This window comes from Lutjanus erythropterus, chromosome 19 (assembly GCF_056507025.1).
Source record: "Lutjanus erythropterus isolate fLutEry1 chromosome 19, fLutEry1.hap2, whole genome shotgun sequence".
In the NCBI taxonomy this organism is placed as follows: Eukaryota; Metazoa; Chordata; class Actinopteri; order Lutjaniformes; family Lutjanidae; genus Lutjanus; species Lutjanus erythropterus.
Window position 1 is genome coordinate 4158781 of NC_139335.1, and position 27140 is coordinate 4185920.

The 27140-nt window shown below is 40.9% G+C and overlaps 1 protein-coding gene across 1 annotated transcript in view; it reads right to left on the reverse strand.

Moving 5' to 3' along the window:
• The window catches only part of grin2ca (glutamate receptor, ionotropic, N-methyl D-aspartate 2Ca), an 80151-nt gene that overhangs the window by 15913 nt on the left and 37098 nt on the right, over window positions 1-27140 (reverse strand). The window contains exons 3-5 of the mRNA XM_084744356.1: window positions 21521-22122; window positions 16909-17023; window positions 6977-7188 (exon numbers count right to left, since the gene is read on the reverse strand). Coding sequence (XP_084600482.1) covers window positions 6977-7188; window positions 16909-17023; window positions 21521-22122 — 929 coding nt within the window. The remainder of the gene's footprint in view (window positions 1-6976; window positions 7189-16908; window positions 17024-21520; window positions 22123-27140) is intronic.

The following is a 27140-nucleotide window of genomic DNA, read 5'->3' on the forward strand; positions in this document are numbered from 1 at the left end:
GCGAGCTGCCTGTTCCCTCAGCAGTCCTGTCATGTTTTATTGTAATTTATTTATTGCTGCAGACATGTTGTGCCTCGTCCTGCATTGCTTTTAAAATTCTACCCATTGCACCTGGTTAAGTATTTCATCGGAGACTCGCGCTTAATCTGTCCTCCCCTGCTCTCACAGTTTTCCTCACGTCTCTCTCTCCTCCAGAGACCAAACAGTTTGACCCAGACTTGTACACGGCGTGGACTAAAGTATGCTAAACCGTTTTAATGAGGACACACGGCTGTGTAATACCTACCACATGCTGACAACAACAACAACAAAAAAAAGACACGGCGTGCCTGCTTATGTACAGTACTGATCTTCAGACAGAACACGCAGCAGAAGCTAAACGAACAGTTTGAGGCTCAGCATACCAAGTAAAAGAGGCTGACGTAAGGGTTGAAATCAATTCCCCTTACTTATCAGCAGGATTACCGGGAACGTGGGGATGAAAATGTCCTTCAGTTTCACACTAACAGGATGACGCCAGTGACGTGAGTCAGAAGAAGAGGGGAGGAAACAGCCTCGTAAAACATCCTGAAAAATGCATCCTTTGTCAAGCAAACATTCACCGCTTTTAACTTCTGCTTTTTACATCATTATTTTGAACTGCTGGACAAACAAAACAAGCACTTTTGCAGATGCCTTTCAAAGGGGGCCGTTTTTCACTGTTTTCTTCTCTATTTGCAGACTAAATGATTAATCAGTTATTCACAGAAGATAATACACAGATTAATTACCCCGGAGCCTGTCATCATATTTGCACATTTGTTTTCCATCCATTATAATGAACAGAAATGAATCAGAACTAGGGCTGTGATCCTCTGTTTCAGGTTTATTCACTTTAAATGGAGCTTAAATTAATACTGAATGTTCGCTTTTATGAGTCTTAAAAATCATTAGTAACCTTGCTGAAGGAGTAGATGTTTAATGGCTGAGTTGAGTCTGGACAGTAGGAAATCCAGGAGTCACTGAGCTCCAAGTACAGAGTGTGCAATTTCAGAGTAGTGGGCTTTTATTTTTGGGATAAAGGGCTTAGCTTTACATCGAAAGACAGTCGTAAACAGCTGATCCACTTACAGAGAAGGACTCGTCATCACTTTTAAGTGTGCAATTATGATGTTGCACTGGTGAAGATTTGATCTCTGCAGCCTGCAGACTGAGCTTTGAGTCTGGGGAGGAGGAGGGGAGGGGTTGAACAACTCCATCCAATACTTTTTCCATCTTCAAACACTGGGCTGTTACATAATTCACCTTTCAGGCCACTTTACCTAGAAGAGCCCATTCTGAGAGCGAACATTTCCATAAATGAAGACTCTACTGTGTGTGAGGGATCTATCTCTCTACTCTAAAAGCGTCAGTAGCCGACTTTCCCTGTTGTCAGCTTGACAGGACCATTTTCGACGAACTTGATGATCCATTTTGTTTGTTTTTATTTATCCACAAAGAGGTTATAGTCCACCATTAAACGTCTTTGCTTTCAGAGAATCCAAAACAGACACACCTCTGTAGCACATAAGGTGGGAAGTCTGAGGTGATGCGGCAGCGAACTAGTGAGCCATGGGCGAAATGCAGAGAGCACTAATGACACGTCACCCCTAACCTCCCCCAGACCTTCACTCTAATGGATCCGCACCCACACATCAGGACCAGGAGGCAATGAGACGAACCGGCGAGGCGGCGAACATGCAGAGCCGAGCCCCAGCAAACAGAAACAAATGAACACTTTAGAGGAAAACAAGGCTGCCACAGCAGACTGAGGGCAAACACAGTGGTCCCAGCATCCCCCCTCTCACCAGATGCCAGGGTTCAAGGCTGAGCTTTAAATCAGCTGCCAGTGGCATTAAACTAGGTCTTTGGGAACTGTTGCAAATGTGTGTGAGGTTATTTATTCAAAGTATGGAAATTCTTAGAATAATGTTTACAAGCAGCTCTATGGATGGTGACAGGCAGCGGTGTGTGACGGTGTGTGTGTGTGCGCTTCACTGTCAGTGTTCCTCTGTGTGGCTGAGGGTGTGTCTGTATCCGTTCTCAAGAAAGTTTAAATACAACACCCTCACTGAGAAGCGTTTAAAACATCCACCTCTTAAACAACTTGTGTCCTGTGATGCTGCACATCTGTCAAATTAGTAGACACTAAAATGCAAAGTGGTTGCGACTACCGGGACCAGAAAAACAAAACATATAGTGAAAGTCTCCCTCCCTTCCAACCACCTCCAAGAGGGTGAGTTGCCAGATTTACTTACTTGCACTGGGCAAGTTGGCCAACCTTATTGTTGAGCGCTGCTGTTTCTCGAACCTCTCCATCCGCTCCCTTAAAGATCAGATAAAGTGTTTCTTTCATGTGAATCTCCGGAGAGTTTTTATCTCTTCTGGCGTCTCAGAACTATTGAAATGAAACCTTGTGAAAGTGCAGCATCTCTCTTCAGTTTTACTGCTCAGTTAATGTACATCAACATGCATTGATGGATTATGAGGTAATAAGCCTCCAGACATAGATGCTTTAAAAGCCTCTGCACCATCTTTGGTTGTCAAGTCACTACCGAGGTGGAGGTTACATTAGACTTTTTTCATTGCCCGTGATTTTTGAATTTTCAGTCTTTGATGATAATGTATGATTGTATGAGAAATGATTTTTGAAGAAAAAAGACAAAAATACTTGCAACCCTGCACAGAGGTAAAGTTTTGTTTTCTTTTTTCTAGGCATGGTGTCAACATGGTGAACCTAAACTGAACTAAACTTAAACATCTACTTAAAACCAGATGAGATAAAAACTTCACTGAAGGGGTTATACTGGCATCGTTTTTCTAACCACAAAGTGAACGCTCCAGGCTATTCTGGTAGTCTTTCAAAGGGAATTTTGGGGCTTTCAGTCTGTGCCTGGTCGGCCTGTTGGGTAATCAGTTCACAAGCAGCCAAATAAAAGATTGAGGAGCAGCTGCTCTGAGCAGCAGTGAGAAAGTTCTCCGTCCAAAGTGCGACTAACCAGTGGGTTGTTAAACATGATAATTACACCGCTGTGTTAAATACTTGATTCTGATTGGTCAATTTCTGATTTTTTTTCAACTCTGGATGAGTGATAAGATCATTATTACATTAATATTTTGTGTCAAATCTTGTGCACGACCCTGACAGGGTTTATACATCAGTTGATGAGCAGTTAGTTTGAAAATGGAACTACTTTCTTGTGTTGTGTTGTTGTGTGTTTGAATAAAGTTGCAGGGAAGAGTCATCCTACTGTGTAATAGTATAATAGTTCCAAACGAAGCTCCTCTTTTGTTCACCTGTCACTGTGTGTCACAGTACGGCGCACTGGGCGGGCATGACGCCTGTGTTGTCTGAGTGAACACAGACACACAGAAGTACACAAACAAAGAGCACACGCTCTACACAACTGAACTTTGTTCGCAGACAGTTGTGCTCTTTGAGGAACTGTAAGACGTAAAAGTTACTTTCAGCTCTGTAGTACAAGTTCTCAGTCACTACTGTGACTATTTTCTATTTTTCTTCCATCCTAAATGACAGCAAATTAAATCTAAAACTGTTACTGGCTAACAGTAAGAGTTTTAAGAGTTCTATGTGCATGAAAAAATGGAACTGTGCATTACTTTTTTTTGTTTTAATATTGGCATCATATCACCCATCAGCTGCACTGTCCTCTAAATATCGACATTGGCATCAGCCATTGAAAATCTGCATTGGTCGGCTACTAAAAGTTAGCGTACAGATCTCAAACATTAGCTTGTGAAGCCACTGATGTGTGAAGTTGCTGAGCGCAGCTTTGTGGCGTTGTGTACTCGGTCCTGTTGCTCGGAGGCTCAGGGGAGCTCATCTACCAACTGCTGCACTCAGTCTCAGCTTTAATTAAATCAACTTATGATCTAACTCCCACTGAACGCAGCTAATGTATGATGACATTATCTTCCCAGGTCAATACCACCCTTCACTGGGGCATTACCTCTGAGTTAATCTCCTCCAGTGTGCTCTCAGGGAGAAGAGTGTGCCTGCAGTACAAAAGCGGCGAGGGAGAGATCTTGAGATTTTTCTCATCCGACTGGAGAAACATGTATGACTCAAAGCAGAGAGTTTGTGTTAAATGCTTCGGGAAACTCCAGTCCAGTCTGAGCCGGGCACCGGTGGCCGTTCGTCAGGCCTCTCTCCGAGGACGAAAGAGGGAACTGCACAGATGGTGTGACGGGCAGCATAAATGTATGATAGAAAAGGGGTTGAGGGATTGAAATGGAGAGCCTGCATGAACAATAATTCTCCATTCAAAAAGCACTGATGTGGGTCTGAGGTGTGGGAACGTTAATGGCTGCGGGGGAACTTTGGGTGGCGTGGAGGAGATTCAGACAAAGAGAGGAGACCCTGCATCGAGCATTAGACAACACAGTTCTCATCTTGGTTGTAAAAAGAGGCTGACTGATTAATTGGCTGGCTGATATCACAGATATATACCAGCTTTGGTGCACGTTGACTGATGAGTAATAAGAAATTGCACTTAAACGTAATTTGGAAGTTTGTCCACTAGAGAGCATGCTTCCTTTAATTCTTTAATTAATTTAAAGCTAAAATCTTAAAACTTTAGCTCTGTGTTAGCTTATATATTTTGTCGTAGAGCTGCAACATTTTCTTGACCAAATAACTAATCGATTAGTGGAGAAAATGATCAACGGATTGATCTATGGTGAAAGTAATCATTGTAGGAAAGACTTGAAAAATAGGACGTGAAGCACACAGACATCTGACAAAATATACAATCTGAAGATGTCACTTTCTTGCAGTTTACGTCTTGCACTGATATGGCACTGACACCATGTTAATGAATTGAAGACCAATCATGGTGTTTTCTGCTAAATATGGTATATGTATAGTGTAAATAGTAAGTAAAACACTTTGCCTAAAAAGTAAAGACTTTCAACTTTAGTGGACAAACTTTTTTTTCAGCTTCTTGCCACAGAGTGATTTAGTGTCCAGAAAACAGACAAAAAATATTGCCTGAGAATCATCACAAGTTTTCTTCAGTATCAAAGTAATTTAATGATAGTAGTCTATCAATTATCTAAACATATAGTGGCATTTAATGTTATTTTTTGTGCACTACTACTTTGTGTACTGGGTCAAATGTGCCCCTCTGACCCAACCCAGTCTGGACCTCCAACTAAAACTGGTTTAGAAATGCCACTGAATGAAAGTAATCTATAGTTGCAAGCGTAGTCTCATTATGCACAGAGATCTGTTCAGATCAGTTCGACTGCTGTTGAAGAGAATCTACCTTTTCACCCTTCAGTGCAACGTTGGTTGGTCAATGTTTCTCCCTCAGCTGACCAAAGCGCAGATTGCTTCGCTGAACTTCTTATTGACTTTATCTGCTTCTGCCTCTGATTTCCTTTGCAGCTCCATGAAAATGCGCCATTGTTCCGACAAGGGGAATTACGCACTTTTTATGCACGCAGGACGATTTGGTCGGCATGAGCGATAAAGCACTGCGGTGCCCCATAACACTGAAGGGATGTGATCTTCATCTTCTGTACCCCCGATCTCGTTAACGCTATTGTCAGTAATGGGTAATGGCCAGCGCCTCTCTCCCACACTAATGAACACCAATATCAGTCTCTAGGTGTTGAGGATTGATGACATGGCCTAATCGTCCCATCTAATTGATACCCCACCATGCAGCACATATATTTCCCTGATTGGGTCACAGGGTGATCCCTGGGATATTGCACTCTGGCCAAGCAGCCTAATGAGTATCTCACCTCATTGAGTGATAAGAAGCCATGGCTGGGCTAATGGCAGGGGAAGAGCCTCTTAATCTCAAACCTAATGGCACTCTCAAGTTAGATACAAAATCAATTAAGCTGGGCATGTTAACATGTAAGAGCTTGTGTGGACTGTACAGTCATATGAAGTGGGTTTGCATGAGATGAGTTTATTTGACTTGAGGTGCTTTACACTCAGACTGACGAGTAAAAATGGACTAAATTAAGAGAATCTCAAAGTGTTCCACCATGTACGACAACATCACAGCATACCGAGTGAGATATTGAAGCCTAAGATTTCTTTGTCTTTGCTACACGACAACAAAATGAAATCTTCTAGAAGACTTGTGTTTTTTTGCGAGATCTTGTGTCGATTATGTAGGTTTGGTTTAGATATTCGAGCCCAAATCTAGTTTTAGGTTGATACAATGAAAAATATCTGTCAAAGATCCAAGAAAATTGATTCACTCAAATATTGTGATTCTTTTTTTATGATTATATAATTAATTGTTTAATTGCTGAGTCAATTTTATTTTATTTGACGTACCTATGAATATTGGTACTGACTCTGTTAGCATGATGCTAATGTAGAATGGGAAATACCTTCAGCGCGTTGACACTGAGCAGCTACAGAAACTTTAAAGGGTCAAAACTCAAACTTAAAATTCGCACTGAGTGTAAAAATACAGCCTCCATTAGTTAGACATTGGTGCCAACAAAGGGAAGCACATATTTTTTATTTATTATTTTCTTAGGAACAGCTAAATGTAGCAGTTGGCTTCAGAAATTATTTTAGTTATATGCAGAATAGCAACAATGCTGCTGAAATAAAACTCAGCAAGACTGACTGACGTGTGATGTACATTGTTTTTAATGACATGGCCTAAAACTGTCAGTCTCCCTCTGCAAAAGTTGTTCTTCTCCATCCTCTGGTTCATAAGTTATCCTCGTGTCTCCACAGCGAACAGCATTTCGTTGTTTTTTTTTTTAGGTGGGCCTTTATTTATTTGACTAAAATAAGTTTTTCTGCCGACCCTGTCAAGACTTTCCTTCTACTAAATGGGGCCACGCTGACCAGCTGATTCTGCTACCAACCAACCCCATGTTTACATGAACCGACCCTTTAAGTTTTTCATGTCCAAGCACTTTGTATTCAGTGTTGAGGAGTTGCAGCATCACTTACGCCTCCGTCTTGTTGGACTGCCGTCGGCAGGGAACAGTGTTGCTGACACATGTACCAGTCACAGGGTCCACTGCCTCCACAATGACGAAGGGCCTCTCCTCCAGCGTGGCCACAGTCAGGTGCCTGTAATCCGACACCGGCTCCAGGTAGGAGCCGTACCGCGGCCACACGGGGTATCTCATCTGCAGGATCCCCGTCTCGTAGGTCCCCACCTGAGGGAGCAGAGAGAGAGTAGGTGTGAATCAACATGAGCCTCTGCACAAAACTCCAAACTCCATTAATCTGTCGATTATTTTCTTTATGAATCATTTAGTTGTTTGGTCTAAAAATGTCAGACAAGTGTAAAGAATGTTGATCAGTGTTTCCCAGAGTCCAAGATGCTGTCCTCAATGTCCACAACCCAAAGATAATTATTATTTTTAATTAAAAAATGACTCAAAACAATTAATTGATTAATTAATTCAGTCACACTCTTCTTAATCTTGATTAATAACAGATAAATCGTTGCAGCTCTGCTCCAGGTGGCTGCTGTATGACACTGATGTGTTCAAGAAATGGAAAACAATGATTCTTTTGAGAGGGCCGCATAAATAAACAGCAGAGGATGCTTGAAACCTGTCTACCTCAGCCACAAAAAACTACAAATAAAGGTGAAAAGTGATGTCTTTTCAAATGAGCCTCTTTGCCTCTCATATATCTGCTGAAACTAGAGAACACATGACCACATAAAACTGTTTATCACAGCCTCCAATCTTAATACAGTCCCCAATTCTCCAACTGTATATGTTGTTATCGTACGTCTCTGTGATTTGTGCATCTGGACCCGGTGCAGCGAGGAGAGCTTTAGTTCGTAGACAGTTTAGAGGAAATTGATTTTCGGGTGACTGGGGATGTAGAGAGTGCAATTATACCGCTAACGCAACGAAAGCAATTCCACCCTCAGCCATATTACCAGTTAGCTAATTTTAATTGGATGTTGTGGGGAAATGAGCGTTCAAGCAAGCTGAATATATAATCAAGATCTGAAATTAAACATTTCGAGCTCACTTATTTGAAGAAGCCGTGACCTGTTTAGTGCCACGTTCCACATGTGTGCCTCCCTGACTCTTACTGTTTGGATCAGGCTGGGAAATGAAGGAATGAAGGTCGTACAGGACCAATTGGACCTCAATTACCCGAAACACCAACACATCCCACTGATTGTTAACTTTATGCTGAATCAGACGGGACTAATAAATGCTGCTTTGGCTGCCCTAATACAGCAACTGAATTACAAACAGATATTCACATTTGTAAGCACGTAGTAATGAGAAGCAGCTACAAATGGGTTTTAAATATTTTACTCGGGGAACATGATCTCTCCGCGGGTCAAACCTGTTTTCATGTTCACAGGATGATTAGACGGAGGTGATTTATTACCAAAACATACCTTAATATACGCCATCACTTTAACTTTACTGCATTGATTTAATTTGATTAATAATCCTTTAAAAAAAGTGTTTAAGTATTCCCATTTACAAGGCAGTAATTACAAAAAAATAATTAAATCATCAACTATGAATTAAAAAAAGTATTAATTATTCATTTTACTGTGGCAATAAAATAAAACAAAACCAAAGTATATGAGGAGGTGTCTACTAAGGTGACACTTTACGTTTGCAATGATTTGCTGCATTATAGCTCTAATGCACATAATCTAAGACCACATAATATTAATGTTTAAAGTTATAAAGTTATGTTTGGAGAGAAAGAAAACGTTATTTAAGGTCAAACAGTGACAATGAAATAATGCTAGTCAGTGTTGGGCAGTAGCGGCGTTACTAGTTTAACTACGTTTCTCAGTAACGTGATCGTAACGTCGCTGTTTTCTACATCAAATAGCTTTTCAGTAGTGAAGCTACTTTAGTGATCAAATAACGCGGTACCGTCCACAGAAACAACATTTCCCCACACATTTCTAAACCTTAAACGCATCTCTTCCATGTGACATCACGTACCTGCCCTCCTGCTGGTGCCCACTAATAAATATACTACTAAACACAGACAGACAGATACATAGATACTTTGTTTTTACTTTAATCTACTTTTGTCATTTTGTTGTAGCTTAGCTCACCAAGTGATCTGCTAATTGGCTCGCCCAGCTAACTCTCCCTGTATCAGCTTACAGTCTTTGAATGCTTATAATTAATGCTAGATATCACTAATAAGTAAAAAGCTGAAATCCAACAGATGCCTCGGTTCTTTGAATGCAGCACTGTAGTAGTCAGCCCCCTTGCAGTCCATCCTTCGGTCAATCAGATGAAGCCCCAGCTCGCTGTCTGCTATCCTCAGATTAATTGGTGTCAATTTGATGGTGGTTGCAAGGTTAGTTAGCATGGTTAGTGGTAAATGTGGTGGAAAAAAAAACAGCACTCCCACTTGGATTCAGAGGAGACGACATGCTAACATACATACGTCAGTATTTGTTTATTCATTGCAAGTCATATTGCAGAATTTCCCCGTATTGTGCAGGTATATATGACAACCATTGTACGTGATTATTGAGCATGCTGTTCCAGAACTATCCGCATTAATCTGCTGCTATAACAGCCACAGGGTTTTGCTTCCATTAACCTAAAAGAGCATTAGTGAGGTGAGGTTCGCCACTGATGTTGGGTGATAAAGTCTGATGGTTTGTTGAGAGGCTGGGGCTTTTCCTTAAGTGTTGACACAAGGTCAGAAGAAAATACCTTTGCATGCATTAAGATTTCTATGAACTGGAACTTAACCATGAGAACGGCTCCGGACGAAAAGTGCACAAAAATGTGTCCATGTACTGTTCATCCATTTTTATTTGACTTCAGCTTCATTTATAATTCCAACCGAAACTTAAACCTGAACTGCTTTCAAAAGTAACTTTGTGAACTCTAAAATCTAGAAGATAAAACAAATCTGTAAGTATCATCTCCAGAATATATTTCCTTTTTCATCAATCAATAATCCTGTATCAGAATCTGTCACTCCAGTGAAATAATCTATAGTCTTGATAGGAAGGAGCGATCTTTAATCTGCACGGGTTACCATGTGGGAATAGATGTGTCACAGTCACACAGTTTCGTTCTCTTCATCTTATATTCTGTGGAGGGATCAATTACACTTAGAATCATGTCTGATAGTGAGGTAGTCAGAGCAAATGTGAGTGCATTTGCAACTACATGTGCACATGTATATCAGTGATAGTCTGTTTACTTCACAAACACTCGACCGCCGCTGTAAATGTCATTAACTTCCTGCAGAGCTAAAAAAAAAGTGTCAGCCTGGACAAAATGTTTCTCCTCCCACATAATCTCTGCTGTTTATGCAGGAAGGGGGACAATCCTGTCTGATCACACCAGTCAGTACAGCTCGTCACAATGAGATGAAAAGAGAGTGGGTGAGAAAAGTGCAAATACCAGAAATTCTCTCTGGACTTTTGAGTTTTTCCTCTTTCCTGCCAGTCATATTGATCAGTCCCGCCGTTTACCTATCGCTCCACTCACGGGGATTTAGTCAAGTCGATCAGAATTTCAAATTTTAGGAAAATACACTGGGATGAAAAACAGCATGTCCCTGCGGCTTCTCAGACTGTGAAGATCTTCATTGTTCATTGATCTTGGGAAACACTAAAAAAACTCCACCTGGTTTGATTCACACGGCTTGTTAAATGACAGGAAGTTTAGTGCACTGTAGCATAGTTTGTATATTCATTGCTAAAAATCCATTGTCAAAAATTAGATCTTTTTACTTGTGACCAGCAGCTTGAGAGGTTGATTAGTTGGACGTCAAGTATGTATGTGTTCATGCTGATTGGCTCAAGGGAGGCGTGGTAATTTGAGTGGCCTATCACAAAAAAAGCTCATAACTTCCAAATGGATTTACAGACTTGCACATCATTTTGTGGAAAGGTTGGTCATGAGCCAAACAACAGCTGATAAACTGTTGATGACATCTGGGGAAAAAAGGGGCAGTGGGAGTGGCCTAAAGGTGCAGAACTTCTAAATGGATTCATGTAACATGATCAAACTCATGTACCGTTTGTCACAGACTCTTGAGGGAGGCATCAGTGCACTCAGCAGAGTTCCTTTTTCATTAACAACTTGTTCCACGCTCCTTGTGTAACTCATGAACTGTCATAGAGGCTTGTGGCAGGCGTCACTGGACTTGGCAAAGAGCTCCTTTTTACATCAGTGTGACTTTGTCCTGCTACTTACACTTTAGCCACAGAACTCAAGTGGTTGTGTGTGAATGCACACACATGTGGATGCATGCTTGTACGTATGTCGCAATTGCTGGTCACAGCTATTGCAAACTTGCGCTTGTTTCTTTTTTGTTGATTTGGTTGCACCAAAGATGCAACGTCCATCAGCTGGTGATAGCAATCGGATGTTTTTCAGCTTGGTCAGTCATTACCGGTGACCAGCCAGCCTGCACGGGAAAATCTGATACTGTCAAACTAACACGCTGCATCGTGCGCTGAGGAATTGTTCACGTCACGTGCACACCAACACAGACAGTTACTGTCTGACTGACAGTTTTTGGAATTGTGTCTTCATGTTGAGGATATTTCGCGGCAGTGGCTTCGCATGAGCTCTGACTCTCTCTCTGCTACGACTGAAAGTCTGCATTACATTTTTCTCATCAATTAAATGTCAATATGACAACCGTTCAGTTTCTTTTTATTGGCTCTCTCGCATAATATGCTTCAGTAATGATTGGTGCTTAAATAAAGCAGATTATGCACATCGAGAATATTCTTTTTCCTTATTTTGAGACAAAAGCGACAGAGCTCCGGCACCACTACACCCATGACAGTTACACCACAGGCTCAGTGGGAGAAATGGAGTAGGGGACAGAAGAAGAGGGGGAAAGAAAATATGAGAGAAGAGGGGAGAAGAAAGGTTGAGAAAAGAAGAAGGTGGAGAGGGAGAGAGAAAAGTTGACAAGGCCTAACAGTTACCTCTGGCACTTTCAGAGAAATTATTTAATAGTGGATGTTTTGTTATGGACACACAATAAAATTTTCCATAAAGAGAAGTTAGAAAATTAGAATTGGTCATACTTGGAATCGACAAGTCAGACTTTTAAAAAACTAAAAATCGGAATCGGTCAAAAAAAAAAAAAAAATCTTCACAAACCAGCTGTAACTTTAGTGTTGGTGTTCATGTATCACAGATATACAGCCAGAGAACGGCAGCTTTTCAGTCCCGTATATCACCCTGCCAGATAACAGCGATGACAGGAACACTTCCAGGGTTTCTCTTCTCTGTCGCCACTCTCTTTTGTAATGCTCTCCCTCCATCTTCCCATGTTACCTTGAGTTTTGGATCCAGGAGGAAGTCGGAGAACCGGCTGAACAAATGACTCTCGGGAAGCAGCGAATTACAGCAACTCTATTTGATAAGAGCACTGAAGCGATTTGCGTTTAATAAATACAGAGGGCGAGGAGCGTAATGCGACTTATCAGTCTATACAGTGTCGGGCCGAGGCTGGTTATCCACAGGTGATGTATGAACGTAACAGGCAGGCCGCCCTGCAACATGTACAATAAGAAGGCTGGCAAAAAGGCAATCAAAAGGTGGAATTGATTTTCAGCTCTCAGAGAAAAGACGCCAGAGGCAGCAGAAAGTTAAGCACAGAAAAGGTATTGCCTCACATGAAATCTGTCTGTGGGGCTCTGAAGGAGTGGCAAAAATGTATTTTCCTCCGATAAAAGGTTTATGTAAAGGTCAGTGTGATGGAAATGAGTACTAGAGTCAGTGGGTGAATGAGGGGACACATTTACCTTCAACTCACGTGTTTATCTTTTATGTGAACCAAGAACTTATGATTAACCATTCTTGAGAACTGGGACAAATCATGTCCCACCAACAAAAGCTTAAATTTAATAATACCAGCACTCTAAGTGCACATTTTTGGTGAAATTTAAGCATTTATAGACAGGAAATGTATGCAATATTTTGGTCTGCTTTGATTTTTTTAATTTCTAAACTTGCTCTGGCCTGAAAACACCTTTTTCCAGACAAGAATTCACAACTTTAAACAATTTAAAAATGTGTTTTAAAGGCTTCAAAATCCAAAACTAACAATGCCTACTGATAACATAGGTGTAAAATGTGCTACTATAATTATCCTTGGTTTAAAATGATTTTTTTTATGAAAATGTTGGCCAAAGTTTTACAAAAATATAATTTAATCAGGCATAAAAAGACTTAGCTATACCCCAAGGTCTGGTTTTAAAAAGGTGGGAATACTGCTTAAGCAGTAAACTTTCTATTTTGTGTCTTAACCATAACATGTCACCTCTGTAGCCCTTCTAAATCAAATCTGAATAAGAATTGTGGATCAAAAATTGTGTTTTGATTCACATTATGATAACTCTGAGCAACTTTAACAAATAAAATGGCTGCTCACTGCGACTTTGCTCTGAAATAACATGTTGTCAATTCTGTAAGACGTCAAGTCTGTCAGATTTTCTATTTGACAGAGCTGACGTCTACATTTGATTCAGAAAAATTAAATCACCAGGAGGTTGGCCTGTTACAAGGGCCAATATATTTTCTCAGCATAACTGAAGAATAAAATTCAAAAGCCCCTCAAAATACAGTTTTGTCCCAATTCTCATGAATGAGTGCTCTATAAGTAAATCTTGTCACAGGACAGTGGCGTATCCAATTTATGTTACTGTCACTGAATTGAATTTAGTTTAAGTCTTTTAGAGTTTGTGCACATTTCATAGAATTGGAGGAGACGGTGCAACACTTGTAGGATGTTTCTAGAGCCGACTTTGCTGTTTGTCTTTGGAAGCACAGAGGACGAGGATATTAAGACGGTTAAAAACCTCCCTAATCTACTGGGATTGTTGCAGAGGAGAACAATGCCCTTCAACGTGAACATCCAACACAGGAGGAACCAGACAGAAGTGAGGGATGCAGCTGCTTTTGTCTGTGCTCAGATTAAAAGAACCCAGCTCATCAGGAATATAAAAGGGAACTAAAAAGAAAAGCTTCAGTGTGAAGGTGCTCATCCTGTTAGTCTTTGTTACCTGCACTCTGCAACCTGTTCCTGCATTCATTTGTTTGTTGAGTGAGTGATTTAAGATTGCCTCCATTGTCGCTGCCAAGCCGTTACTGATGTTTTATGCACTGCGTCCCCCAGCAGTGCTGGACAGAATCATTGACAGAAAAAAAAAATGTCTTTTTTTTTTTATCTGATACATAAAAAACTGAAGACTGGTAGACCAGGCCTATTTTAACAGAAAAGAAAGAGGCACAGCACTTTTATCTCAACGTAATAATTTAAAGGTACAGGCCACCTTTATTGTGATCAAACAGAGTCCAGAGTCAAACTACTGTGCAGCACCCGGGGAACAGTTCTAAACCAGCACCTCGGTCAGGGGTACTAACTGGAGAACTGACCTATACGTGTTTTTTGGTTTCAGTTTGCCTTTAGAGATGAACACCTCCGCTTTCCAAACGGTTCCTCCTGAATTGCTGCAGTTATTCCCAGAAACATTTGCTTCTGAGGAACCCTTTTTGGAAGTAAGATTTTGTCAAGGGCTCTTTGTAAGACTAAGGGTTCCATTAAGAACCATTTTCATCAAAAGGAAGCCTCTCTTCAAGGATTGTTGAAAAGAAAGTTTTGGTAGAAACTCCTGCATTGGTTCTAGATAAAACCCTTGGAATATAAAAGGGTTCTTGGTAGAATCACCTGGGTGGATTCTTGTTAGCACCCTTAGAAAGAGGAAAGATTCTGGATTGAACCCCTAGATAGGGTTCTGGGTGGAACCATTGCACCTCTCTAACAGGCGGTTCTGCGTGACACCTTTCTCTGATTGTTCTAGGTTATGCAGGGTTCTAGGTATGTTTGCCAAAGGAATATTATTGCATTAGTGTTTGATGTTTTAGCTGCTTGTTTCAAAGTAAAGTCAGGCAGCGGACAGTATTTTGGCGAACAGGTGAGTAAATCCAGCCTCTGAATGATCACAGGGCTCTTCAGCGGGGAGCTCATGTTGTGAGCCAAAAACAACAGTAAATGAGCGGCTTTGTTGAAACAGCGAAGTTTGGAAATGAAAACTGGGTTTACTGAGGAGAATGAAGGTTGTGTTACTGAGAAGCAGCTTTGAATGTGAACCATTACAGTCCGCCGTAAACAGGAAACTTTTTGGAAATTCTTTTAACACTACTACAAGGAGTTTTTAACTGTTCATCAACTGTTCGTGACCGACATTAGCAAATAAGACCAACCACAAGAAGACTGACTTTTTTTGTATTGTTGTTCTTAATGCCTGATGCTACGTTGGATTATCCTTGAAATCAAATGAAATGAGCCTAAGTTTACTTTTTTCTGCCACAGCGAAAAAACTTTTTACACACCATCGACACACTTTATGGCTGACTGAAGTAAAGCAGCAGCAGCGACCAGTGGAAACACCGAAAACTCAAATGTGACGTTCATGAATTCATACTTGAATATTACAAATATTTACCAACACCTTTAGACCAACACATGCAGGTACGTCAAGCTGCGCCCCCTTTTGGGGGATCGAAAACCAGGGACCCCAGTGACAACAACGTAAATTTACGTGTTTTTGAATTACAATTTTGACAAATTTGTATGAATTCATGTTGTGTTAAACAAACCTTAGTTTTATAGACATGTTTAAGAAATATTCTGCGACCTTGCCTGAACCTGAGCTTTTGCGAAATCTTAATAAATTAATGTTAATCAGTCCGCCGTCATGATATGAATGAACTCCAGCAAGCTAACGTTAAGCTAACGTTAGCAGCTCTCTTTTTGTTTATTTGCTTTACAACCTGCTACACAGCAGCTTTTCGGCATTTTCCTATCTCTTCCATTATATGAAACTGTGAGTTTTCCCCCAAAAAAGGGGCGTGGCCTTGCCAAATTAAGCTGGATAGTGTTTTGCTGGTCTGATGTATGTTGCCCAGCCCCAATAAGCCATATAGATGATTGATGGATGGATGTCTCCGTCTCTCATTAAGTGTTTTAACTCTAAAAACCACCTCAAACAAATTTGAGAAATTGAGGATTTTTTTTTTTTCCATTTTTCCATTTCTATCAACTTTTTTCATGCAATACTTGCATAAAAATATGCATGTACACAAATATTTGTTCATGGAAAAACGGCTATTGACTGCAAGTAATTACACCAAAAAAGTATTTTCCCTTCTAACAAATATCCATATCATTCGACCAGGCTGCTGTCTGCTCTCACACGCAAATGGTTTGTTTGCTTCTTTTATCACAGCTTCACTTCACATCACAGCTTCCCATTAGCTCAGAGCCTTGACAACATATTGGAAATTAATAGGAAGTAGCGAGCGAAAGCATCAATATAATATAATTAGCTTTGAAACGCCTGCGGCTGTTTACTCTGAGCGTGATGTTTAACTAAACACCTTCTATTCAGCCAGTGAAGGAAGTGAACTCCAGCCTGGTGTCCACATCACATTCACCCCCCTGTGGTTAAATTAATGTTTCAATCTCCAGCCAAGTCAGCGAGGCGGCACGCTGCTGCAAAGATACCTGACAAAAGTGTGCGTGTGTGGGTTTTCTTTTAATATCTTTTGAAGAAATGGAGGGTAGGAGTAAGTGAGAGGTGTGTGTGTGTGTGTGTGAGAAATGTCTAATATTGTGTGTGTATCAGGAGATGATCCTTCATTAAGTGGTTCATTGGTATCAGTGGAGCTCTGACTCCTCTAACTGGTCTTTACAAAGAGACCAGCGATGTATGAAATCACTGCTGTTAGCATGCAGAGAAAGACTTCAGCGAAAGACACAGTGTAACTGTAGAGCAGCTCTTCTGTTAAATTTGAATTTCAGTAATAATCTCGCGGAAATAAATTTGGCGTGTACACAGAAACTTTTTCGGCAGCGTTGCGTGAGACGCTCACCTTGTCCCACTGTCTCTCCCTGTCCAGAGTGATGATTATCATGGCTGGATTCACCAGGTAACCGTTGCTGTTGAAGGAGAAGTCATTGTGTTCCCAGGTGACATTCAACATGTGCCTGTAGAGAAACGAAACCCCAAAGAGGAAGATGATCAGTCACTTCAATTTAAGAAAACATCATTTACATTTTACGCCAGGCAAAGCAAGCTGAGTGCTTTGCCTGGGGGCCATTTTTGCAAAACAACAGGGACCCAGAGGTCAGTTGAAATCAAACATTAACAATAAATAAACATCAGTTTTATTACATAGCATTATAACATTAGTTTTTTCTAGTTCAACTGCAGATTAACTTATTAACTTTATTATCTTGGAGCAAGAATTGAGTGGTGTTTTTTTTTTAATCAAGCAGACATTTTTCTGCATTTATAACTGCAACTGCATATTAGTTGCAAATGCTTTGGTGAAAGCTTTTATATAATATTAACCACAGCTGGAACCTCTTCCATCATGCAATCGCTGAATTGCAAAGAAATATAATCATGAACTGCTCCAACCAGGTACAGAATAAAGAGCATTTCTAATCTCTTTTAGTGTGAAATACAAAAATTTATGGGATCAGAATCATCCTCATTTCTGTTTCTTCTTCTACTGCCCTTTCCAGAACTTGCAAGGCCGCCACACAAAGATCGACCCGCTCTGTTACTAACAGTTTAATTTATCCCATCACACAAAACTGCTGTATCTGTCCCTCCTTCTTGGAAAAAAAATGATACAAGAATTAATTTATTTTCATTGTCAATTTAGAAAATGGTCAGAGGGCCACCTGGCACCCTGTCGGGGGGCCAAATCTGGTTTGGCACAATGGCTGGACTATGCTGCATATTAGATATACTGCTTCTATGAAAGTTCTGTCCAGAAACACTGAAAAATGTCCCTTGAAGCCTGATGTGTCAAGCTTGTTATCACATAGGATTAGAGGAACAGCAGATGCTGTAATTTCTCAACTGAGACTTTTGACTGTTACAGACTAAAATGTTTCGGGGCAAATTACACCAAAACTACTTGGATACGTTGAGGAAAAGATTATGATTTAGGTTAAAAAAAACAGCGCATCATGTGACTTGCCTCACTTAACATCACGTGAAACATATAACGTCCATTTTTGGATGTTGACTTTTCAATATTTCATAAATCTAAATAAATGGCTCAGTTTTACATACCATTAAACAACATGTGTGTGCAGATTTCTAGGAATATATTTTCTCTGCTCTGTGGACACAGACCAACAGCTGCTGACTTCATATCGTGAAGTCAGCAGCTGTGAAGGATGTTAATTTAAAGACTCTTGTGCTTTGTGTAGTTGTTAGGGGCTCCTTTAAATTTGGCAGCTTGAACAGCTAGTTTACTTAAGTAAAACTATGTTATTTATTTATTTATATGCAGTATAGCAATGATGCTGCATTGCAATGCTCAGAACAGACATGAGAAGTATGTGAACTTTAAACAAGTGTACTTATGTGCATCTCCAGATTATATGTTCTTTGTGTTTTGTGTGTGAGAAAAAGAATCGTAATACATATTGAATCAGCAGCCATGAATCGTGACAGTATTGCATCAGGAGATAAGTGTATCATTCCCAGCTCTTCTATATACCACATCACCTGGTGCATATCATACAGATGCTAAAAGGTGTGTTTGCACGACACGCCAAAGGGCGTAAAAAACTTTCTGTGTCTCATGACCTGAGAATGATGTAACAAATGCCTCGTCATGGAACAGAAAGACACAGCTTCTTTTTTCAGTTTGTTTGTGACACGAGGTGTCCTGACAGCTTCTGTACCGCGCAGAAAACAGTCATCTGCCTCCTTTGATTCCATTGTTTCATCACTCACATCCTGTTATATTAGACCTGCGGTGCTGCTCTCTCACCTCACCGTCACTCCAGCAGAGGTGATGAAAGCCTGCTGGGAGGAGAATTGCCTTCAGCCTGGTCTGTGTGAAAAGCCTGTTTAATCTGGTAATCTGAGATAATCCCATTAACAGGTGAGCTGTCTCATTATCAAAAGCCTGTTTGAAAAAAATCTCCAATCAAATGAGGACAAATCTGAGAACCGAGGGGGATGTTAATGTTTGATCTGGCTGGGAAGAGAAGAGATAGCCGACTATAAAGTTAATAGAAAGTGCTTTGTTCTATCTCTCCGACCTTCACGTTACTGATGAGAGCCGCTGCTACTCAAGTCGTGCCTGCTGGGTTTAGACAGTCTAAAAAGGAGGAGTTTGTACAGTATCAAAGCCTGAGATAATGTTCACCATTTCCACTTTTTCATGGACGGTTTGGGTTCACAAAAGGAAAAGTTGTCTCCCCTACGGCTCCGAGGACTCCGAAAGAAAAATTACTTCTGACATCAGATGGAGAGCAGAGTGATGTTTCGTAATGCAAGAGAAGTGTCTGATGATGCTTGTGTCCCGTTAGCAGCCCCTTGGTGACCATCCACAACAACACATACGCGCAGAACACGCCCACTGTCCCTAAATTACCTTGGCTTACCATGAGCCAAAAACTAATGCTGGAACACTTTTTCTTTTCTGACACGTCCCTATACTGATTCAACCTTTTTTTTTTTTTGCTACATTCCACAGATTGCTCTTTTGGTCTAAATAAGAAGACGCCACGCCCCTATCTATCATCCCCCCGCTAAATTACTACACGGTCTCCAAGAGTTATAGGGGAGCGCTTGATACTGAGGAGATGAGCAGATAGATGGCAGCGGGGCAGAGGACACAGTTTGGGAAAGTGACAGTTGCCATAAAATGCGCTTCAAAACATCAAACAGATGGGAAGTCATGAAAAAATAAATGATTGTTGACCTCTTTTTGCCAGGAAGTTGGTGATGATACATCAGAAATTAATGAAAGTGTGATCCCCAACCGTCAGACAACATTCCTAACCCTAACAGAATGCGTGGAAATGATAAACTCAAGATCTCAGTAGAAGGTGGTACCGCTATCGATACTGCTTATTGATACGATACATATCAATGCTCTTATTGATACTACTTTCCGTAATTTGATGCAAAAAGTGGAGTGGAATATCTGCCTGCATAGCCCTGCCAATCAGCACAAGCGATGAGTGAATTTTAACACTTTTCCATCCCTTTAGATTTGACACCCTGCTTCTCCATTGTCAGCTCACCAAAACTCACTCTGTGCTCCATCAGAGGAGTTAACGTTTTGGATAAGATTTGCATTGTGGTATTAGACATTATTAAGATGATGATGCTTTGAGCTCATCCACATAGACTTTGACTTTATGCTGTCATTTGAATCAGTGCAGATGTTTGCAGCTCCTGCAGGCTCACACCTCAGCCGTGTCTGTTTCTCTGGGGCACCTGAGACCTGAAGTGTTTATTTATACTTCAGGTTTATTTTTTGACTATGTGCACGTAAGCGTGAGGTTGATGCCCGGTGTAAAGACACCGAATCAAAATTTTAACGCGTCTATATTTTGCAACCTCAGCAGAGTGAGCTGCTCTCGCTGGACAGAGACAGAGCCATCTTTGGTGTCATCCCAGACATAATCTACACTTGTCATTTTTTAGTTACAGACAAAAGTTTATTTGTTGGTCTTCTTCCTTCCTTCCTTCTTCCTTCTGATTGCCACAATTCCCATCATGCCATAGCCTAGTGCTCAAATTGCAGTTTGTTTAAGTTGGAACAAGAAGTATTCATCAGTTGTAAATGCACCAGAAAGATTGTTGATTGCTGAGTCTCATTTCCAGGACGTCAAATGGCGACATTTTGCGTTGCTAAAGCATCAAAATAATGAGAAAATAAGAAGGTACAGGCAGAGGGCGGGGTCACTGCTGATGCAGTTGAGAGGGATTATTTTTGTACAAATCTATGAATTGTTTTTTTGGGAAAAATCATGCTGTTCAGAACATGGTGGTTTTTGTTGGTAATTGTTGTTTTTTCTTGACCTTAAGCTGTCCATGCAGGTGGTTTACTGTCGAGTTAAAATACAACTTTGACATGAAAAACAGTTGGCATCAGTTTCTTTTATTCCTCACAATTAACTTTATTTAACGTCAAAAAGTGATGGTTCAGAAAACACTTCCATGAATATTTTGTCAGAGTGTTTTGGAAGCCAGTGACCTATGACCTTTTTCCTCATTTGGGTATAAATAATTGGCTGTTAATGGAGAAGAATTGAAACTAAGCCAGCGTTAGTCCTGATTAGATGTTTGTTTGCTCGTCTTGCACAGTTGCAGTAACTGTTCAGCACATTGAGTGCATCTAATACTCAGGAGTTCAATTTGAAATGAAACTTTTATCCGTGACTTTTATCTAAACACAGCAGATGAGACACCATAAAGTACACTTGAGACAGTCTAAAGTTACGGCAGTTCATATCTCATGTTCACCATTAACAGCCTGCAGAAGAGCCTCCACTCTGTAACTCACTCTTGTCATTTATTAGTGCTCCTCAAGTGGCCCCCAGTGGCCATTTTTCTAAATATGAGTGTCAGTGTTTGACTAGAGAAAATATTTTGCTTAGGGGACAAACTTAAGTGTGAAATTAAAGGTGGTTTAAGCAGGTTCAAGCATCTCAGCTCACCTGAACAGAGTGTCATTCGTAGTGGACGGCTTGACGGGGTTGTGACAGTCACTGTGACCCTCCGGAACGAAGCCTCTCTGTTTCCGAAAGCTCTGCACGCCTTTCACCACGATGGCCACCCCGTCCCGCACCCTCTTCCTCAGGCTCATCCTCCACCGGTCTGTGATGATGCTGATGAGACCCACGGGGAAGCTGTCAGGCGGGGGGATGTCCGGGTTCCCCACGGCCAGGCTGGGGATAATCCAGATGTAGCCCGGCCCCACCAGTCCGGCCTCGGCCGCCATGGTGAAGAGGTACTGAGCCTCTTCGTGGGAGCAGTAGACCAACAGCACTTGGGCGTCGATCTGCTGCAGAAGCCGTCGCGCTCGGATGTCGTTGAGGCCGTCGGCGGACATGTCGAAGGTCAGCACGTCCTGCAGCTCCCATATGAAGTAGCTGGTGTCTGTGAAGGATTTGATATAATCCACGTAGGCTTCGTAGCCCGGGTAGAGGCTGGTTATGACCACGAAGCTGTCCCAGTTGTACTCCTCCATCACCTTGAACATGCCGTTGATCTGCTGCTCGATGGAGGAGCCCAGCTGGAGGAAGTTGGAGCCCTCACCCTGGAAGAAGAAGAAAACGCCATCAGAATGTATGAAGAGCTTTATGGTCGGTTAGCCGAGTGCACGCAGTTTGATCCTGACTAACAAGCCAAATTAACACGTCTTAATTCAATTTGTATGTGTGCAGTTTGATCTCTGGAGAACCCTCTTTATTCCTACACTCTTAGAAATAAGGGTTCTGCAAATGTTCTTCCTGAATCTCCCACTGAAGAACCCTTTTTTTGAGGAAAAGGTTTGTCAAGGGTGTTTTGTAAGGCCTTAAGAAACCTTTTCATCCAAAGAACTCTTTTTGGAAGAAGTAATCCTTGAAGAACCTTTTCGTCAAGGATTCTTTGTACCATCATATAAAAAGGTTCTCTGTAGAAACCCCTGAGAGTGTTCCAGAGAAAATCCTTGAAATCTAAAATTGTTCTCGATAGATCCCCCTGGGTTTGTTCTCGATAAAACTAAAAAATAAAATAAAGAAAAAGGTTCTTTGTAAAATTCCTTGGGCAGGTCCAAGAGAAAACCATTGGCATGTAGAAAGGTTCCCCTTAGAACCCCTTGACTGTGTTCTAGATAAAACCTTGGAATATCAAAAACTTCTTGGTAGAACCCTGTCTGTGTTCCAGAGAAAACCCTCAGAATATAAAAAGGCTTCCTGTAGAACCCCCTCAGTGTGTTCTAGATGAAACAGTTGGAATATAAAATGCTAGAACCTTAAGTGTTTTCTAGATAAAACCCTAGGAATATCAAAAGGTTCCTATCCAAGGTTCTTTGAGTAGATTCTTCTTAGCACCCTCAGAAAATGGAACAATTCTGAATAGAGAGGGTTCTGAGTGGAACCATAATACCATAGAAGGGTTTTCTGTAGAACCTCTCATAGTGGCTTCTGGGAGCAACCTTTCACAGAAGCTTATAGGTAGAACCTTTTATGTTGGATTCTAAATATAACTCTGAAGTGTTTCCAAGTGGAGCCTTTATAAAAGGTTCTACCAGGAATCAAAAAGCAGTTCTCCTATGGGGACAAGCCAAAGAACCCTTTACGGTTCTCATTAGCACCTTTGTTTCTGAGAGTGTATGAGGGAACATCGAGACAAACCACACACAGAGAAGTGAGTTGCTCCACCGGTGGGGTCTGTAGTGCCGCTTTGACAGGAGTTAAGTGGTTCTGTTTTATTTTGTTCTTCCAGGAGCCGCAGACCCATTCATCACTTAAACTCACACGTCTTACTTTTTGCCGCGCAAACACTGGCCGTCATCCATACTTGCAAATTCAGAGGGATAGCACTATCACTGAGGCCGCCGTCGGCGCCGCCTTTCATCTGTCTTTCCTGCAAATGCAATGACCTTGAGAGAAGAACAAGGACGATTTTTTTCTATTAACTGTATTAATAAAAAAAAAAAAAGTAGAGAGTAGGGAAAATATAGCATCTTGAGGTGTGTGATGTTTTTCCCTTGAGAGTTTCATCAAAACAATTTTATCCAGTATTTTAAAACATTGTTTTGCTGTATTAAAGGGGTAGTTCACCCCAAAATCAATCAATACACATTTTTCCTCTTATCTGTAGTGCTATTTGTTCAACTAGATAGTTTTAATGTGAGTTACAGAGTTTTTTTTTTGAGATATCAGCTGTAGAGATGTCTGCCTTCTGTCTAATATAATGGAACTTGGCTTGTGGTGCTAAAAAATGTATTTTAAGCCTGAGTCTCTTCCTAGAAATCATGACCCGGTTACTCAAGATCAGCCACAGATGATGCTGTTAGCAGTTTCATCTAAGAACTACTTTCTCCCTATTGTTGCGTCTACTGGAACTACTTTCTTTCTACTAAGAGCAGGGTTGGCAAGGTTACTTTAAAAATGTATTCCAGTCCAGTTACTAATTCAAAAGTTAAGTTAAAAATGTATGAATGCCGAATTGTTTTTAGAGCTGCAACTAAAGACTATTTTCATTATTTTCTCAATTAATCAATTAGTTTGGTTTGGGAATTTTGACTTTTTTTTTTTAAATTAAAAGATGACTCAAAACAATTTATCGATTAATCCTGTTTGAATCTTTTCTGGTAAAAAAAAAGCACTTGATTGAGGCCTGACAGGTCGACTCAACCTTGATCTCATCTCTTCATGTTAATTAAACCGAGGCGTCATAATTAACGTGACAGTGATGGATTGACGCTTTTCTTTGTGTAGAGCCATTAGTTTCAACAGAGATTATTGATTCTTCAACAGATTCCAATTACCCTGCCTCGTCGTTACGCTGCCACGCTGCTCTGCAAAACAAACATCATCATTAAATCGTCGATCATTTGTAGTAGCATGACAGTGGCGTGACTACACACGCTTGTTAGATTATCTAGGTGTCAATTTATTATCATGACACGATGCAGCGTTGCGTGATGAAATTAGACTTGTAGTTCCTTCATGCCACACACATATACAACGTACATACGGAATTACAACAGAGAAACATGTTGTGTGTGGTCTGTTTTTTTTCTTTTCTTCTTTTAATATATTTGCTTTTTTTTATAATAACTGATTTTGCTCTTCCTTTTCTACTTTCATATTTTGTCATATGAACCACCAGTGTAACCCATTAATTCCTGACATTATCGCATGGATGAAGGTGGGAAAGGAGTGCTGGGAAGGATGGGAAGATATAGAAAGATGCATATGTGACTTGCACCTGTGTCATGGTAATGCCACTGCATCTTTAAGAAAAAAAACCCCAATAAAAATATTATTTAAAAACAAAATTCTGGGCCAAACCACATCCAACATCTCATTTTATGTGGCCTGTGGCCTAATACAGTTCAAGACTGCAATAAGGAGGCATTGAAGGCACCTCAGTATCATATAGCTGTTTCAAGGGGTAACACCCTAACCAAGTGTAGCTGAAACTTTTCAGTTTCTCCCTTCCTACCCTACATTTATCTCAGCCTGGTCTTACGTTTAGGAGAGAAACCATAATTCTGATGATGCCCCAGGTTGAAATAGACTTTAACACCCCTGTTTTAGAGATGTAATGATGAGACGTGTTTTTATTAACAATTTAATCTAAAACTTTTCCAGCTCTAACTTTCCTGCGGTAGGAATATGTGTTTTGACTCTGCTGGTGTGATCTTGTTATATAAAAGCTCTTTGCCTTCGTCAGGCTGATAGGTAGGTGGCCCCCCTCCTGACCCTCTCCCTCTCTGGGGAAAAACCACTCCATCCTGAGCGCCGGGCCCTCAGAGCTGTGGATTGCAGGGGTCAGGTATCCTGAGACTGCAAACAGGCCTGTGATCTTATTCAGCCCGTCTCCCTGTTGTCCTTGAGAGGAGTTCGGCGGCCCTGTGATGTATGAGCATCTTACGATTTCAGACGTCACGGCTAAATCCACTGACTTTGTGCCTGACTGTACCGCGCTCACGCCCCTGAAAAGTGTTTTCTTTTTCTCTTGCCTTGTTTCACTTGTCACTGCCCTTGTTTTCTCACACTCCTCTGACTTTTTATTTCCCTAAACAGTGAAGTAACTACAGACTGATAGAACAGAGAGGTCATTCATGCAGTTTTTAATTTATCATTCATTTATTCATTGAAAGAGTATAAGCCTGCCCCACGATATGTGAATTATACCTGAACCTACGACGATCAAACCTGAGTGAGGGCAGAGCCACTTTGGCCTTTTAAACATACAAATTTATTGAGGCATTGTGGCTGAAATCAAGCCAAAACCAGTGGTGCACTAACAGTTAGTGATAATTACATTAAATGAGGACAAAACAGCAGCAGCACAATTAGCTGATAATTTGCCTGATCAGCCACTGTCAGTAATCAATACAAACACACACTATTAGACTGTAAACCATCAATCAAACCAATAAATAACCGCAGTTATTGTCAGACAACCTAATGTTCCTCGGGCTTAGGGAGTAACAGAGAGACATTACATGTAACAAGATTACATAATCAAGATTTAAAAAAAGGTAAATGTAATCCATTACAGTTACATAAAAAAAGATGCACAGAAAGATACACTAACGTGCAGTGCGCGTCTCTTCATTTTACGGCTGGCGAGTCATTATCATGGCCACTGGTGAAAAAATACTTTAACTGGGAGGAAATTGAGATATATATATTTAGAATATTTTCTTTGCACACTCCTTGGACTAAATCAGTAATTCTACCTTGCACAGCACAGAGGATGTTGGACTACTGCTGCCTTAATCTGTTAGTTTAGTGTTTTAACGTTAGTTCAGATCTGACCTAACATTACTTGCTGCAGACCAGCAACTGCTGTGCGCTCTGTGTGGTGAAATTCCATTTATTAAAGGAGTCTTGTTCGCTGTGAGGAGAGCGCAGACGGTGGCTTTAGTTCTTGTATAGCATAAACATGAACTGATATTGATTCCTGCAAGATAAAGTTTGTGTCAAAGGGATCTATCCGCTGCAGCTGCCTTATGTTTGGTTGGCTCAGACTCAGGCAGATTAAGCAGGAGCAGAGGGGTTTTGTTGCACAGTTGCAGGAATTTTTAAGATTGGTCCCTGGAATTAATTGCGTTTTGTAATAAAGAGTCAGAATACGAGCACGTCTAATTTAAATTAAATTCTTGTGGATTTGGGTTTCAAGAGGCTGTAAGGGCACAACAACAAGTAAAAAACCCGAGCATGCCATAACTGGTTGTGTGGGTAGTTTGTTTCAGAAGGGGCGTCACGGCCGCAGGCACCGGCCATCTGGCTGTGGTACGGGCTAATTCCAACCCAGCACTGTGAATTCAAAGAAGAAATAATATCCATTCTTTGGTAATTATTCTTTTTCATTTTTAATTCATTGAATTAAAACCCAAAGCTGATATCTTTTCTTTAAAATGCCTGGCCTCATGTGTTACTGATTAATATTCACATAAATGACATTGGGTTATCAGCGTCTTCACCAGGAATTGGTTTGTGTAAAAAGGAGCTGCTGTGGACTAAGATGGATTAGACTGCAGCGGAGGCCGGCTGGCTGCATGCATCCATACTGGGCGCAGGGATCTTATGCAGGTTAGTCACGGAGGAG